The 17,818-nt window shown below is 43.6% G+C and overlaps 1 protein-coding gene across 2 annotated transcripts in view; it reads left to right on the top strand.

Annotated features, from left to right (window-relative positions):
* Positions 1-430: 430 nt before the first annotated feature.
* The window catches only part of TMCC3 (transmembrane and coiled-coil domain family 3), a 43,216-nt gene continuing 25,828 nt past the window's right edge, over positions 431-17,818 (top strand). Inside the window, exon 1 of one of the 2 annotated variants that reach the window (XM_065742702.1) lies at positions 431-458. Coding sequence is in view for 1 of the 2 variants with exons in the window: in XM_065742701.1 (XP_065598773.1) it covers positions 8,516-8,593 (78 nt within the window). In the remaining variant the exon portion in view is untranslated. Of the gene's footprint in view, positions 459-8,433; positions 8,594-17,818 lie in introns of those variants that run through there. The other variant, XM_065742701.1, reaches the window with a different exon arrangement.

Genomic DNA, 17,818 nt, shown 5'->3' with positions numbered 1-17,818 from the left:
AAATTACAGCCCAACCTCAAGAGTAAAAATTAGACCAAACACGAGCATTAGGCATATTTCTCTTTGCCATGATAATGCGTACGTACATAGCATTACAGGGTACCAGCTCAATCAATTCTACATACTAATTCTGAAGCAGGTGCACCCCAGCAGTCATCATTTTGCGTTGCAGCTTAGGAGTGTGGCAGAAACATGTCCCCGCCTGTGTTATTGCTTGAGGGCAGCCTGCACGGGCTGCTTCCAGGCCCATAACTGTAATGGGCAGTTTGTGTTTATGGCCCTGGTGCCATCCTGTGCCTGTGTCTTCAGGGCCACTGACGTCATGCTGCTGGGAGCACCACCTGCAGCTCTGGTGCTCCTGCGCAGGCCGCCTTTATCTGCACGGGGCGGCACATATAGGATGAGCCCGCTGGCAGCCGTGCGTTACTACTCTCTGTGCAGCTCCTGTGGCACTGCAGGTATGTTTCCCAGAATTGCTTTGCTTCATAACCAAGGCAGAAGGGTTCTTTTTGGCTTAAGCAGGTCCTCAAGCCATACCTAGTGCTTCAACAGTTTCAATTGTATTTTTTTTTCATCAAAACTTGTGATAGCAGTGAAAAACGTAGCTTTTTTCTCTCTCAAAAACAAAAACAACCCACTCTTAATTAAGAGTATCTTTTCTGTTAAGTTTTCAAATGGTGAAAAGCTTGTGATATGTTTTTTTTTTCTCCTCAGCTGAAGCTGCTGGCTAACAATCTGCCTTACCTTGTCGTAACTTTGATGTGCCTGCTCACTGGAAGGCTTAATCCCTTATGATATATGCCACGCTGCTGTTAGTGATTTTATGCCACTATTAGAGTTTATATATTGCTTTAATGCTTTCTAATATGACTCCTGATTACAAACATTTCAAAGCCTACGTGTCGTAATTAATCTTTATTAGCTGAATTGGAAAGTTGGAGTACTCAATTTCTCCCCTTATAATACTTCAAATAAAATTGTTTATAAGGTTGTGCATGCATGTGGGACACACAAACGGAAATTCAATGGAACGCTGTAAAAGAACAGTTTCACTATTAAGCCTGTAATTATTACAGTTTTCTTCTCTATTTTGATTAGTGAGATTCCTGTTGATAATGGCATGCATTTATACTAGGCTTATAAAATCTATTTGGCATCTGTAAAAAAATTGGCCTGAGGTGGTTACAAAAAAGAAGTGGGAGCTGCTTCTAGCTCAAGCAGAAGGTCAATTCCCTGCCACTGTTCTGGATCAGACCAGCCCCAGAGCTTCTGCTATAATAGCTTTTTAAGGCAGGAGGAGACACCTTCATCTCGAGACTGGCTGGTGTGGGGCAGGGCTGTAGCTTCATGTGCCCCAGGAAAGCAGAGGGTGCTGTGGGCATCCTCTGTAGAGCCCTTCAGCAGCACCAGACTGCTCAGCATCCAGGCTGCTGCTGCTGCTGCTGCTGCTGCTGCTGCTGCTGCTGCCTTAGAAAGATCTCATTGCTACGAGCATGCTTTATCAGCATGGCTCTACCAGATAAGAAGGTAAAGAAGGCCCACGCTTCATGGATTTAACTTGAGTAAGGAAAGTCGAGTTACAGATATACTAGGGAAAAGATATCTTAGTTTTGTTCAAGAAAATGATATTACTGTATCACAGTACAGAAATTCTTATTGACCAGTGTTGCATCTCTACCATTCCACTTTCCAGTGACTTAGTGCTGTAACATTTTGTGTTCATGGCACTTAAAGGAGAAACTCCCCTGAAATGCTGGGATGTCTTTGGGCCACAGAGATGCTGAAGGGCCTAGATGAGGAAAGACTGAAAAACCTGGGTCTGTTCAGCCTGGGAAAAAGAAGACTCAGAGGGGATCTGATAAATGTTTACAAATATCTAAAGGGAGGAGGGAGGCAAATGGATGAGGCCAGGCTCTTCTCAGTGGTGAGTAGCGATAGGACAAGGCCTAAATTTGAACATGGGAAGTTCTGTACAAACATGGGGAAGAACTTTTACCGTAAGGGTGACAGAGCTCTGGAATAGGTTGCCTAGAGAGGCTGTGGAGTCTCCTTCTATGGAGACATTCAAGACCTGTCTGGATGCCTACCTGTGTGATCTATTGTAGGGTACCTGCTATAGCAGGGAGGTTGGACTCTATGATCTCTTGAGATGCCTTACAACCCCTGAAATTCTGTGATTCTGTGATTGTAACTCGTGTTGCTACAGTTTCCATAATAATTGTAAGCTATGCTACTGCTCATATATTCCTGCTAAAACTCAGCTCCTAGGGATGGAAAAAAAAAACAAAAAAAACCCACCATAGAACTATGTGATATTTCACACATTTTACTGCTCGTAGAAGAACAAAATAGATGTAAATCTTTAACTTCCCAGACTTCATAGTATCACAGAACCAAGGAATGGCTTGGGTTGGAAGGGACCTCAAAGTTCATCTAGTTCCAACCCCCTGCCATAAGCAGGGCTGCCAGTTTCATGATGAATAATAGTTTATGGATTTTTGATTTTTAAAAAGTCCATAAGGTTATGACTGTATGTTAAAAATTCAGATTCTTTTTTTCTGCTTAAAATCGGTAATGTTTCACACATCATCTGCCAGCACTAAGAGATTTTAAAATAGAAATTATGCTATATATTAATCTAAATAATTATTCCAATAGACAAAATTATTCTGATCCAGTAAAGTATGTGTCCAGGTGTTGTAATTTGATCTGGTGGAGAATGAATACTTACATGCAAGAAGTTATAAAGATCTACAGCTATCTTTGGAACATTGGTAGCAAGTGAATTTGCTGTGAAGTATGCTGAAATATGTGATAAAAGAGTTGCATAATGAAGCAACTGGCAAAAATTTCGATAGTATATCCGAGTTTTATCCATAAGAAGCATTATAAAGTGAAAGTAAAATGGATTTAATACCTGTCTGCAGTACAGCTGAGGAGCGATGACAGCAAATACTTTGTTTTATGAAAACTATCCTATAGAATCATATAGTAATATGTAGTAATACCCCAGAGCCCACTCCTAGATAAATTACTATATTTAGGTAAGTGAAGCAAAAGTGCTGCTCCATACCTACAAACTGTGAGTCCTAACAATTTACTTAGCCTAATCCATACTGTGTCATGCTGTAGGGCTTTTGTGTGTCTGCCTGGTTAGTTGCTTTGTTATTTGCTGCCTTTAAGACATTTGTTGTGAAAATCAGGCACTTGGCAAACGTATGCCAATTAAACAGAATGACATTTTGGCTTTCTGCTTAGTTGAGGTTATTTCAAGTCCCTGTCACCCAAATCGGAGCTAAATGTCGTATGTTTATGTCTGGCACATTGAGAAGTAAACTGGAAGGAGCTTTCTGTTTTCATTACGCTCATTTTAAAAGGGCTCTTAACCATATTTATCTAACAGCTTGTATTAATGCCTGATAACGCACCAGACAACATGCTTAATACAGGTCCCTGCGCATGTAGTTTTGAAGAGAGCTTTCATACTGCAGTGAATTAGTGTTAGTGGGACCACAGTTAGATGAAGTATAGGTGGTGGGTCACTTGATGGTGGAGAGGGAGCCTGAACTTTGTGCTCCCATGGTTTGCATGTCTGTAAATAGAAAATGACTGTAGTGAAACCCATAGGGCTGTGGCAGTTTCCATGTTGTTAACAAGTCTCACCAGGAAGAAGTGTAGGCGTACTTGTATAATCATTAATTTTTCTGTCCTCTGATAACCCAACTGTGTTTTCTGTCTGTCCAGCAAAGAAGACCTGTTCAAGCATTTGGCATTGTCTGTTGATATGGAAATAATGGGTGCCACGCATTTAGCATGACTTAATGTATACAGGGTCACAGACAGGCAAAGTGCTTCATAGGCAAATAGAGTTGGCAGATTCCTATCCAGCACAATGTACAATCTGTGTGCAGTCATCAGCCATAAACAAAGTTGAGGTGTCTGAAGCTGCAGCCAAATAGCAGTACGGTGGAAGCTATTGTATTCACCTACAGTGCCTTTAGGAGCTCAGATGTCAGCTACCCAGCTACATACACTTTAGGGTGGCTGAAGTGAAGAAGAAGAGCATGAAGCTCTTCTCTGAAGGGAGGGTGGAGATGGTGCGCCCTGAGCAATAGTTGCTATAATGGGCTGTGTCTAAGTTTTTGGATTGTTTGTTTCAGTTTGAGATACAAGATCATACAGGGACCCAAACTTCTGGTTTGGGTACAAGTTCACATTGATGTTTTGAAGGGCTGTGCACCTTTATGTGACAGCCAGCTGTGGCTGTCAGTCCTGCGTACCCCACGGCAGCGTCTAAGTGGCTGACCTGGGATGGATAGGTTGGATATGCTTGTTCCCAAGTAGGTTCTAAACAAGAAACTGTGAAGCTAAAAATAATTTGTACACCGATGAGCAGCAACCATCTCCTTTGTCCAAGTGAGAATTCTGTACCACATTGCCTCTGCAACATGGGTCATCTTTGCTGTAAATAGCTGGGTGCTAGGCAATTTCTTGGCTGTAGAGAACAGCTGTTATTTCAGTCAGCTAAAAAGGTGGCTCTTAGTGATAGCATTTGACGTGCAAAACACTGCCACCATCCTGTAGGCAGTTTACACTATCGCTGTCAGCAGCAGCAAAGGAAAGTAACAGCAGCAATTTCCTTGCCTGTACAAGAACAGGAAAAGGGCCTGAGACAGCATCTCAACACGCAGCAGGAGAGGAGGGACAGTAGGCAGAGCAAACAAGGAAGGGAGAGGTCTTCTGCTGCCCTCAGCTGGAATTTTTCACGTGCTTATCTATCCTTAATCCTCTATCAATACATTGTATTGATACATGGAGACAGTCCTAGGTTGGGAGCTTCTGGGTGTACAAAATGGATACTCTTGGAGTGTACATGGCTGTTAGCTCCTAAAAGTGCGTATAAAAGGTCTATATGAGCAGAGGACAGAGGGAGGAGATGTGATTGGAAGTTTTCATTAGTATGTTGGTCAACGTCAGAGCTTCTGAGTGATGTTCAGGCTGGTAAGGCAGCCTGTCAGCCTCAGCGTGATCCCTTGGAGGTTCATGTTGGTACAGGCAGATCAAGTACCTCCTTTCCTGTGGGTGTGAGAGGCTCATGCTTTGGGAGCAGTACTGGGAGCAGTAACGCATGCTCACGGATAACCTACACCACTCAGCACTGTCCCGTTACTGTCAGATTTAGAAATGGTACTGGCAGGCTCTCATCACGTCAGGCTTCTCTCTGGAGATTGGTTGTGACAAGCTTTTGGAAAATGTTTTGGAGGCCGTGTTGAAAAGTCTCTTATGAGAAGCCTCAGTATCCTGTTTAAGTGTACAGATGTTATCATGGAAAAAGGGACCTTCACCTTCTTCCTGAGTGTGCCTCTGCCAACTTATACTTAGCACTTTTTGTATAATTTGTCCCAACATCGTCAGAACACAACATTTAATAACAGCATTTTTAATTCTGGATTGCTCAAGGTTCTGCACAGAAGAAAGGTGCTATGGTTTTCCTTTTACAAACGTGGTAATGGAAGCCCAGAGAAGTAAACTGCCAAGGTTTGTGATAAAACTGGAAAAACCACAGGGCCAACCCTCCAGCTAATCTCCTAATTGATAGGACTGTGGTGCCTTTCATCTCCATAAAAGTTTCCTTTCCTGTGATACTTACTTCCTGTGCGTGCAGGACCCCGTCTATCAGGCTATGTTGTGAGGAGCTGCACTTAGCTCAGTGATTCTCTGTGCCACTGCCACTTCTTCTCCCTCAGGGACCTATGCATAAGTCAGTCCATCTTATCAGTGTCTCCCAGACGGAGTGGCTGCGCCTGTTGTGTGGAGTCATGTGGCAGGAAATGGATGGCAGGGATGCAGCTCGTGCATGGGGATGTCTCATGCTTTGGTCACTGCCTCTGCTGTGCCCCTGGAGATTTTATTTTCCTGGAATGGGACAATGTGGTCAAACGCAGCACTGATGTCTGCCCTACTGAGCACCACATATGGTGTTATAAGTCCTTCTTCAGTGATTCTAAGTTTAAACAGTCCTTCCATTCCAAATGTGCATTATTTTTAAAAGGTCACTTCTTTAAGAAGGCCAGCAAAATAATGTAAATATCAAGAGTTAATCACTATGAGTAGTGCTGGTGCCCTGACGCCAAGAAAGCATTGGAAAAAGATGAAATAATGCTGTGCCTATAAGGACAGCTGGGCAGTTGGTCCACGAACCATTTTGAGAAATCTGGACTTTAAATTGGCACAGTGGATGGCTGGGATGATGTAACAGTTTCATCATTATCTTCAACCGTAGAAATGAATGTACTCCAGTAGAAGAACAAAGTGGTGAGAGAATTCACCTATGGGCAACCACTTCTACCTATGTCACTTCAAGCTCAAGTTCCTGCCAATATTTGGAATTATTTGCTTTAGTGGATGGAAAGTTCAGTTGGGAATAGGCACAGTGTATGGGAAGAACATTTATCCACATCTGTGGGCTTTGAAAATGACAGTGAGAGGAAGTGTCTGGTGAGGCTGTGAAAAGTACTGTGTTGGGCAGTTCTGCAGGCAGTTCTGTCTGCCTTGGAGTGGAGAAGGAGAGCTGTGCATGAGAGGAGGGAAGTTGCCTGTGCTCAGCCGAACAAACCTCTTCCTATAAGCTACATCAGGACTGCTTTCTTCTAGGTATGTTTGTATCTGTGTTAATACTGCTGTGACCAAGCATACACAATATTCTTCCAACTACATATTACACGCTCCTAGCTCTCTTCCTCTTGAAGAGAAGTTTAATCATGTTGTTGATAGGCTGCTGGTATTATTTAAATAACACTGATATTATTTAAATAAAACTCTCAATTTTTGAATCAACTGTGATTTACAAGAAGAATTGTATTGCTAAAAAGCCAAGCAACTGAAGCCTTTTACATCTCCTTTTTCCAGCTTATCCTCTCCATGCTTTGATTGACAATGTCTGGCAAGGCTTTAAAAAAAAGTCCTAAAGGGTTCTGAGGTAGTAAAGATGTTTCACCCTATGTACTGGGAACTGCACAGTCCTCTTTGGAAACTGCAATTATCACTTCAGTGAAAACCCCAAACCCACAACATTTGCCTGTTTCATTTCCTACTGACCTTCACCTCCCAAGTTCCCCACCCTCTGGCATATTTGGAGTCATGAATTAACTTTCATGTCTGAGCTGAGGGACTGAAGAAACCCAATTCCCACTTGAAAGCTTTTTCCTGACAGCCAGGAAAGCTGGCTCTTGTTAGCTGTTCTTGTTAGCTACATAAGAAGCATAGGAAGAGTGACAAGTCGTCACATGTGTGCAGGTAGCTTGCATAGGTTTGCTTGCATGATTACTGCGTAGGGAAAACACTGCTTCCCATAGCATACTCACCAACTGCCTAGTTGGTCTCTGAATTTGGAATAACTTTGGAGAAACCAGTGTTGGAGTTGAAGAAGAAACACCTGCCAAGAAGGTTATTTTTAGGATGCATTCTTTTCCTTTGGAACATCAGGCCTTAAATTTTTGAAGGCCTCACACGAGGAAAACAACAAGGAGGCCCTGTAAGATAATTTGCCTCTGATAGTAGATTGTCCCGTAGTACAAGGGATTCAAATTAAAAAGAAAAAAAAAAGTAAATATTGGCAGGGAGACATTCATAAAGGCGGTAATCCCCTCTAGGGTAGTTAGCTGTGTCGATATGGATGTGTTTGTATATGCGTGTGCCTTGGGACTGTTGTTGCTGCCTCTAGCAGGAGGAGGCAAGCGGTGTGACTCATGCTGAGCATCCCAACAGCCGAACCTGAGGGTGAGGTCCTGCTGGGTCCATCTGATGGAGCTCTTTGTGTGACAACATGGAGATGGTGACAAGTATTCTGCTTATCCCAGAAAAAGTGGAAAGACTTCCTTGTACAACTTTCTGAATGATCAGAGGAAGAGTATTCTACTCTACACTTTTCTATAGTTTAAAATGTGTTAAATGTTAACGCATGTAAATATATTCCCTACATAGTTTATTCTGAAGATCACAGAGGCAGAGAATGGTTTGGGTTGGAAGCGGCCTTTAAGATTGTTAAGTTCCAACCCTCCTGCTATAGGTAGGGGCACCTCTCTCTAGAGCAGGTTGCTCAAAGCGCCATCCAGCCTGGCCTTGAACATCTCCAGGGTGCGGGCATCCACAGCCTCTCTGGGTGCCCTGTTCCAGGTTGGAACAAAGCCCCGAGCAGCAGCCAGCCATGCCCGAGTGCCTCGTGCTACGGCACCTCGTCACACCGCCTGTGCCGCCCCACCTTCTCCCCTCGGGCCCCGCTCCTCCGGCCCCGCCTCTCAGTCGCTCCGGGCTGCCGACGGGTTAATCGGGGCGTGCCGGAGGAGCGGCCGTGCCGCGGCGCGCCGCCCTGAGGCGTGCCCGTCTCTCCCGCTCGGCGGCGGTGGCGGCGTCGAGCCCTCAGTGCCGGCGCTGTGCGGCCGCTGCCCGGAGCGCTGCCCGGCGGGAGCGGCGGCAGGAGGAGAAGCAGAACGAAGAGGCGCGGCCTGTCGGCGCGATGCCGGGCAGCGACACGGCGCTGGCCGTGGACAGGACGTACTCGGACCCGGAGCGGCACCGGCGCCGCAAGACGCGGGTAACGCGCGTGGGAGCTCTCGGGGCAGAGCTCGGGAAGTTTCGTGCCGCGGTGCCGGGCTGTGAGGAGCGGCCCCGACCCGCAGCTCTTAGCAGAGGGTCCCCGCGAGCTCTGCGCCGTGGCGGAGCTGGAGGGAAAAGGCACTTAGCGTGCGCTTCTGTGCCGTGCTCCTGATCCTGAGCGCTCGCTTTGCCAGTGCGAGAAAATGGAAAGAAACCGGCTGCAGGCGTAACAGAAAGCAGCACGCGTTAGAAACTAGTTGGAGGTGGGGGGAGGCACCGCCGCGCCGCTCCCGATCGCTGAGCCTCAGGCGGACGGAAAGGTGTAACTGTGTGCCCTGGGGACAGGGTGACGGCGTGTGCTGGATGCGCTGCTGCGTGGCATGCTTCTTATGGTTTGCCGGCAAGTTCAGCTTTATTTTAGTTTGTTTTATTCACGTAACATACGCTACCTGTGTTAAACTGCCTTCTGTAGTGAGGGCAGGTGGCTCTTGGGGGTCTGTGTGAATTTGAGTTTTTCCTCTAAAGCTCAGCTCCAACGGGTGTAAGGCACGGAATCACAGAATTGTAGAAGGGACCTCTAGAGATCAGATCCAACCCCCCTGCCGAAGCAGGCTCCCTCACATGCTCCTCGTTGTGTGCTTGCAAGACTTTGTGTTTTTCTCTTTTCTGTCCACTGTGTTTTCTCCATTTCCTTCCAACTCGTGAATTGTGAGTGTTGGAAAGGTGTGCTGCTGATTCTTGCTGCGTAAAGAAATGCTTGAAGATAAGGAAGCCTGCACACTGTAGCTTTACTACCGAAGTCTAGAATGCTCCTCATACTGCAAGCGCAGTGTGCGTGCTACTCATAACCTGCTTACAAATTGTATGCGTTTCCTTTCTTTTTCTCTTTACAAGCTAAACTAGTTATTTATTTCATTATTCTTGCTGAATGAATAACATGCTATTTAATAGTGTGGCTGTGGGAGAAAACTGCATACCTTCAGGGCTGATTTGGGGCACGTTTAAGAGCTGAAATGGGAGCCTCTGCTCTGTAGTCCAGTTGATCTGCTTAAAAGCATAAAGTGTCATGATTAAAGTGGTACTGTGCATTATACCTGCGTATGGAAAAATATTAATAAAAAAGCCTCACTCTTAAGACAGTTTCATGAACACACACTGGGCCTTGTTCTAATTTTGAGTATCATTTCATCAGGCTCAGCCTCTTCTTTCCTTCCTGCAACTGTGGGAATTGGAAACGTAACCCTTTAACAGGTTCTTAGAGTCCTGTGTAATTGGGTTGTTCTGGGGTCTACAATTTAAGAGTTGTGTAGGCTCCACAGAACTTGTAATATAATTGGCACAGGTGGAAGCAGCAGGTTTTGTATTCCTAGATGATGGGAAGAGCTGGCATTAAGTTTGTTTGTGCTTATTAGGGACAGATAGGATGTTTTCCTGGGTAACTTCATCATTCCTCTTGCTGCTTTAACCAGAGGGACAGAAGTGGCTAGGCACGGGAGCAGCAACAATTGGTGCTATTATGTAGGAAAGAAGCAAGAAAGAAGGATGCTGTTTCTTTCTTAGACACTGAACAAAGAGCGGCAGAGCAGCTGGAGTTGAAGCTGCAGTTCTCAAATGTTCATGGAGAAAAACAACACAGAGAATGAACACAGCAGCAGTGGGAGGGTACTCTGAGAACCCAGGCAATTCGAGGAGCGTGTGTATGAAGCAGTCTTAAAGCTGGCTCTATCAGCATGGTGGAGACAGTGCATAGTAAATAAGTAGCTGCTGGACCTCTTAGTTGGCTTAAAATAGGATATTGAGTCTTGATTTTTGTGAGGGTAGGTTTTGGAGGACTTAGCCAGCCCCATGAGTTGCTGCCTGTCCTTTGTGCTCATCTAGGGATTTTTCACATGAGAGCAAAGCCTGCTGTATGGATGTTGAAGAAGACTGTTCCAAAACTGTTACTGTATATGCTATAGAAAGGCATCACCAAATTCAGTTTGTAGAAGTGCTAGAGCAACTTAGCATGAATGCAGCCTTCTGAAGGGGAAAAAGATTTTACAATTCCTGCTGCAGGTCTATATTAGCTCCTTCAGTGTAAGGCACCAGCTCTTTTCAGTACCTTCCTGTTTAAGGGCACTTGAAGTATGATTTCCTGGGCTCTGCTAACAGCTCTCCAATGAGCTGTGTTACATTTTGTGCAAGAGTCTCAGAGCCAGAAGGAGAGAAAACACTCTGAATGAGGAACAGCCGTGTCATTCTTAACATATGGGGAATCACTGCTGCCTGAGGAGGCCAAGAACTTTGAGGGAGAGGTTGGGGTCCTACTCCCCTGCTTGGCCAAGTTGCTGGGGAGCTGCACATGGTAGCACTGAGTGGGGCATAAAACCACTTCAGTCTGCTAATTTATGCCTCATTGTGTTATCTTGTGCTTCAGGACTGCCTGTCAAGGCCCTGTTAAATCTCTCAGTCTCTGAGTGCTCACTTGGTTATCCTGTTTAGACCTCAGAAGCCCGTGTCTACTTTTTTTTTCCTGGTCAGAGCTCTTCAATCTCGATCACTAAAACCTTTCAGAACAGGTGTCCTCCACAACGCATCAGGATTGTGAATTTGTATGTGTGGCCTTGTAGAATTAAAAATCCTTTACTAGTATAACTGAAACACTAGTTCCTGTACTGCATCCCATTGTAAGCCTATGCAGCAATGTATTCTGCTTTTAACCACTACCAGATGCTTTAGGCAGAGATTCAGGAAGCCCTGGTTGTGTCATGTCTGCTACATTGGATCCTGTTCAGAACTCTCCCTCAGTAGTGATAGTCTGATATTTGAAATGGTAATCATTACTTGTTTATTTAAAACAACAGCAACAACAACAAATCTCACCTGGAGCAGATGTGGGTGTGTGGGTTTTTCTGTTAACAAATGGAGATCCTTATTTTCAATCTTATTATGTTTCTAGCTTTAGTGAGAATAGCAGTAGAATCAGTGTTTGGGGGAAGAACTGATTCTTACATGACTGCACCAAAAAAAAAAAAAAAGCTTACATTAGAAAACAAAACAAAACAAAAATAATACAGGTTTCCACTCATTTTCTCACATTCTAGCCATAAAAAACATAATCTGAACGTCTCCTTTATTTTTTTCCACTTGTCTCTCTTATGATCCCTCCCATTCATCTCGTCTATAAGCAAGGCAGGCTTCTTAATAATCTCGCCTCACATGGAAGTCTTTCTAAGCCTCTAATCACTTCCATCATCTGTCCTGGGATTCCCTTTATTTCTTGTAATCTTTAGTATATTTAGAGGAAATAACATAAAGGGGCTTAGAAAAGATTATTATTATTGTTATTATTTTAAACAACAAAAACACGGATACAATAAATAAATAAAAGACCACAAAGCTGAAACACCACAGTTTCAGGAGAAACAGAGATTTATTTGATGCTCCTGGTGTTCCTTTCATTGTGGGGTTATGCTTGTTCTGGGCTTCTGCTGCTCGTAACCAAACCTCCAGATATTTTGTGCTCAAGGACTTATGCATGCTTTTCCCAGTTTTCTCATTTTTTGACATAAGATGAAGATAATTTGATGAGACAGAATATTGTTAAGACCTTCAAGCATTAGCTTTAAATCCATAGTATGTCTGGGAATCTACGAAACCTGTCACATAGTAGGCTACGTGATGCAGGAGTGTTGGGGCGTAAGAGAAGGAAGCCATAATTGTGGTAGGACCTCCAAAAGACAGATCAGCTGCATAGAACTGAAGAAAAGCTCAGTTTGTTTGTGTATAACCAGAATCCAGTTTTGATGATGTTGTTACTGTTAGGAAGTTTACAAAGCAGCAGTTCTAGATCCATTACTCACTTGCTGTCATCATCTCCACCAGTGAAGCTGTAGCTGGGTGCCACCTGGCACAGTGTCTGCATTGAGGTCTGTCTGTAAGGTTCTGTCTGCCTGTAAGGTTCTGGCTGGATGGGACTGCTCTCACTGCCTGTCATCCAGTTCTAGGGCTTTTGGCACCAGGAGAAATCATGCAGCTTTAATCTCTGCTCCTAGAGCTGAGTGTGGTTTTTTGAAAGATCTGGATAGGAGATGAGATTATATAGAGTGTTGGGCTATAGTGTAACATAATTCTCCTTTTTCCTATTATATATTCAGGTGGAATAACTTTGTTAAAGAGCATTTGCATTATTGCTAATGAAGATTGCATTATTTTTACTATTGAAATGTTCGACTTTTCCTTCAGTCCAAAAGAGGAATGGAGTATTAATATGCAAAGCCAAAAATAAACCTACTGTTCTAAAACCTTGACATATGGGATCTGGCATGCAACTGGGGTGGCTTGTGCCTGTGCAGCTAACCTTCTGCAGATTCTCTCAGCAAGTGAGAACTCCTCTGAGGCCAATTTTACACTGTACTACATGATCTAAGCTTTAGTACAGGGGCAGGAATGGAAGAGGAGGGGAGACCCTGCTAGCTGAGGTGTAGTGAAGATCTACAAATTGGGAGCTTCGTAACATGGAGTTGTGGCCCACTTTATTATTGTCATGTTTTAGTGTTGCATGTGCATAAAATTCAGGAGGGTAAAAAATAGTAGCAGTGGTTTCCCATGTGTTTCCCTAGTTACCCCTGTATTGGATGCTGCAGTGTGCTTTAATGGATCTCTGATAGAAGAAATTCAGAATCTTTTTTGTTAACAATGTGTATAGAAGGCGCCTCTTCCATGTGCATATAGCTTGGTAACAGTTACCTTCCCTAATATGTTTTTGTTTCAGTTGCTCTGAGTGAAACAGTAATAGGGAGGTGCAAAGAATGAATGCTGTGCTATGGAATCAAATTGTGGTGCAAGTAGTTCTGGTTTGAGTGTTTCCATTGACAACAGTGGCCTACGGAACAAGTCTGAGATGAACTGGAGCTGCCTTGTGGGAAAATTGCGTATCCAGCAAGTGTTAAGTACAGGATGGTAGATGCTACTTTCAGTTTGTCTTGAATCAGGATGGTTTAGTGGGTTCTCATCTTGGATTTTGTTTTGTGAGTGCATGGTCTTGTAGCAGGCTTGACTAAAATGTCTGTAAACAGCTTTGCTTTCTAGCAGAAGTTGTTATAAAAAGAGCAGCCTCTTTGTGTGTGTACATACATAAATAAAAACACTGAGGGCTGCAACAATTTAAGACTTCAAGCAATTATCTAAGTCGCGTGATTTCACTGAAATTGATAGGACTATACTATAAAATCAGTTTGTATGAGCAAAAGGTGTTGATTTGTAGAATGATACAAAGCTTTAGAGCAAAGCTGATGGCAGAAAAACCCAGTGTTGGCTACCCCCACTTGTAAAAGCTCTACACATTCAGATAAGTAATGCAGCTTAGAGGAAATGTGGGGAGTCACAGTGCTTTGGGGCCCATTGTTGGGTAGTTTTTAAATCTAAGTGAATTTCTATCTGTGATTTTGGTGCTATGCTACAAGAAATACTACAACAGGAGGAGAAGCCCTGTAAGGGAAGTTGATGTAGTAACTTCCTCTGGTTTTAGTGTTCACTTTTCCTTTTATTCTGAATTATTCAAGTACATTTAATATAGAAGTTGCAATTAAGCCAGTAGTTACTATTCAAACACAGAATGATATACATATGAAGATAATATGCTATGTTATGCCTGGACAGGAGAGTGGTGCCCAAAGATTCAACTGACAGACCTGTTGGAATTGACTCTTAACATTTCTCCAGTACATGTGCTAAAGATTCGTTGGTTTGGCCTCACTTTGTAGGAGTCTGCAATCAAATGGGAAGTAGCTGATGTTTGGGCTCTAGTGGACACTGACTGTGTTTTGATTACAGCAGGCAAGAAGCTTTGGTTGAAAGCTGCAGGCAGCTGCAAGGGAAGGTGAAAGCTTTGAAACAGTAGGATCAAACCCAGTGGTGTAGTCTCAAAGAGACATCTAGTGTTAGAAAAACTAGATGAACAGATCACATTGAGTGCGAGTTGCCTAGATCGGGTCTGAGATGCCTTCTTCCTCAAGGAGGACCAAGGAACACTTTTGGCTGTGTGCTCGATTGCACTCACCTCTTCTCCTCCAGTTTGCAGCATTGCGTGTTGCTGCTTTCACCCTGCCAGCTTTCCCCAAGCTGCTTGTGCTGTCTTGTACCAAGTCCATAAATGACACCACAACACAGAGCTCCTTCACCCCCCGCAGTCGTACTGTGCTTGCGGCCTTTGAGTCTGCGCTGATGTTTGTGCTGTATGTGGATGCTGAATTACCAGCCTTTTACCTAAGTCTAGAAGACACATGAATTCCAGTCTGAAAATGATAGCAGAGGAAAGAGGAAATGCTTCTTGGTGTTGGGTGTGGGACATACGCAACCAAAGCAGTGGGAGCAAAGGTAATAAAGTACCATTTGTTAGTGTCAGAGTGACTTGATGCACTAGAAAGGTTAAGAAATGTGCATTGCTCCCAAGATGCATCTTTTTGCTTAGGCATTTAGCAACAGAAAAGTTTTGTTAGATGCCAGCTTTTGGAGCCCTTCCTTCCCTTGCCTACATTGATTCTACTGTTTTCCAATAATGTTCTGACACGCTGTTATGAAGAGAATTAATCCCACATCATGCACCTTTGGATTCTCTTTGGCCTGGTGAAATAAACTTGATGGCACTTCTTGAATTATGTCCCTGGCTTGAGGCTTTTTGTTTTGTTTGCACTTAAACCACTTTGAGGAATCTGCAAAGTGTTGAAGCAAGTGTGAAAAATGTTTTTGGCTAGGATCAAGCTAAACATTTATTCCAAAGGTCAGATGTGATTTTCTTTTTATTCCCTTGACACCGTGTAGATGTTTATGAAATAAAATGCTTTGGTACTTGTTACTGCTGCAGTTATCAATGTGTGTGCATAATAAGGGTGTGCGTGGCTCTTACTATGTTAGGAATCTTTGTTTTACTGGAGATTTTGGCAGAAATAATGCAATTGTGTCATGATTGTCTCTGATATTTATTGCCACATCTGCACAGTATCTCTCCACCCACTGATCAGGTTTTTGATTTTTTTCTTCCCTGTTTCCTACTATTCTGTCCATAAAAAGAGGCTATCTTTGTTCACTTTTTCCCTATTTCTTAAGGAAGAAATCTGGCTATGTTTTGTCAGTCTTTTTCTTTTTTTTTTTTTTTTTTTTTTGGAGCAGATCACACAATCTCAGTTTTGATGAACGGAGGAAGAACGACAGCCTGCTCCTAAGAATATCTCTTTAACTCTTAGGAGTGTCTTTTAAAGCCAGGCAGTAAATGGCAGCAGACTGATTCAGTTGCTGCCAGACTCCTGTTGAGCTAAAATGGGTCCAGAAGGTTCACAGTGTGCTTGCAGTACACCTGAGATGTTTTCCCCCACAGCTTGTTGTGACCCTTTCTTCAGGCACAAATCCATGCAGTAAGTGACCTCGGGCCCTTCTGAGGCATGCAGTCACCGCCAGTGGGGCAGCTGCCCATGCCCAAGAATCCTCCTCCTCCTGCCATGTGGGAGTGGACTGAGTCTGGCGTCTCAGGAGCGTGGGAAGGCTGGGGATGTGAGGGAGCAAAGGCAACTCTTAATGAGATCTGGGGGAGGGTTAAGGAAAGGAGAAGAGAGAAGGCAGGAGAAGACATTTGACAATCAGCAAGTTTCTTTTCTGTGTACATCTAACAAATTCTGGGTCTGTCCTTGTTGACACCTGTACGTTTTGTTCCCGTAAACTGTATGGATGCAGTACTAAGTAACTTGCCTTGGAGAGAACCAGGGAACATTGCTGTCTTGAGGAGTTGGTTGCTTACTGTTGCTAGTGTTTATCACCTTATTCTGTTGTGTCTTTCCTGTGTTAACTCCCGTGGTCTCTCTCTTGAGAGCATGGAGAGATGCTAGTAAGCAGATCTATTTCTGACATTTATGAAAGCAACTTCCTATGGTTTTCTACCTGAGGGTTATGATTGTGCAATGTAGAAGAAAAAGATAAACAGATGCATCTTTCTTTGTGCTTGTTTTGTGCCTCCAAGGAAACGCTTTTTTTTGTTGTTGTTCAAACATACCAAGGAGTTGGGAAGTCTTGAATCACAGGCAGATATTCAGGAGGATGAAAAGTAAACTGGTAAAGCTTGATCTGACAATCATCAACTGGCTTCTCTAGTGACATCTTATTCATAAGACTTGTTATCAGGCTTTTGTTCGTGATCTGTTGTTGCCAGAAGCCACTATGTCTTTATTCTTTCAGATTTAAGGAACTGGGCTTTGAGGATTGAGTGTTGTAGTTTACAGACTGTTCTTTCAGAAAATGTTTTGCATGCGAAGTGGCAACACAAGTCAACCCTTAGATGGGATTTCTCATTTACTAATGAATGTGTGCATTTTGCTGAAACTTGTATGTAGATTGCTCTTTACTTTTGAAGTATTCTTGCGATTAAGATACACCCATCTGCAGTGTATAGAAACAAATAGCCAAGCCCTTGCTTCAGCTTTTCTTGTTTGTACTTGAGAGAATTGGCCAGTCTGTGTGCTTTGTGCCGTTCTGTGGTGTGGCACTTAATGTCAGAGAAGGTTGAAGTGATTTATATGAAGATAATTTATGTTTTGAAATGAAGACTAGAGCAGTGGGGACAGTATTAGCCGAAGGCTTTGCAGACATGGGTTCAGAGTAGTGGGGCAGCTCTTAGCCCTTGGGTGACGATGGAAGTTGCTTCACGTCCCCCAGGATGATGTGATTTCTCCAAGAATGCACAGAATATAACTGCTGTGAAGGATGCATGTTTCAGAGCCATTAGCCATCTGGATGGATATATTTAAACATAAATAAATTCAACTGAACATCAAAGCCAAAACAAACCCAGATAAATGACCTTTTTTGATGCTCCAAAAACATGCAAGTACATGCAGCTTCCTGCTGTCTGCATCAGGCAGACTAGAAGGAGACTATCTGTCATAGAGGCTTCTACCTCCAAAAATGTGGCACTACTGTAGCTGAGAGAGAGGCCCAGTTCCTGGGGGCGATGGCTCTGGTTTCTACTGATCTGGGAGAAACTTAGAAACTGTCACACAGAGGTGGGTGCCTGAATCTGGCTTAGATTATATTCACTCATAACAGCTGTGTGGCAGTAGATATTTGAGGCACTGCAGAGGAGATGCAGGTCTTATACTTTGTGTGTTGTAGAACAAGATGTCTGTATTGAATATCTAGGCACATATGCCAAATCAACTTGACTCTTGAGTGGGAGAATTCTGAAGGTACATTTTGT

The sequence above is a fragment of the Cyrtonyx montezumae genome, unplaced genomic scaffold (genome assembly GCF_038088225.1).
Source record: "Cyrtonyx montezumae isolate F1298 unplaced genomic scaffold, pur_monq_1.0 scaffold_3, whole genome shotgun sequence".
NCBI classification, from domain to species: Eukaryota; Metazoa; Chordata; class Aves; order Galliformes; family Odontophoridae; genus Cyrtonyx; species Cyrtonyx montezumae.
Note: the sequence above shows the minus strand (reverse complement) of the source record. Positions and strands in the feature narration are given on the sequence as shown.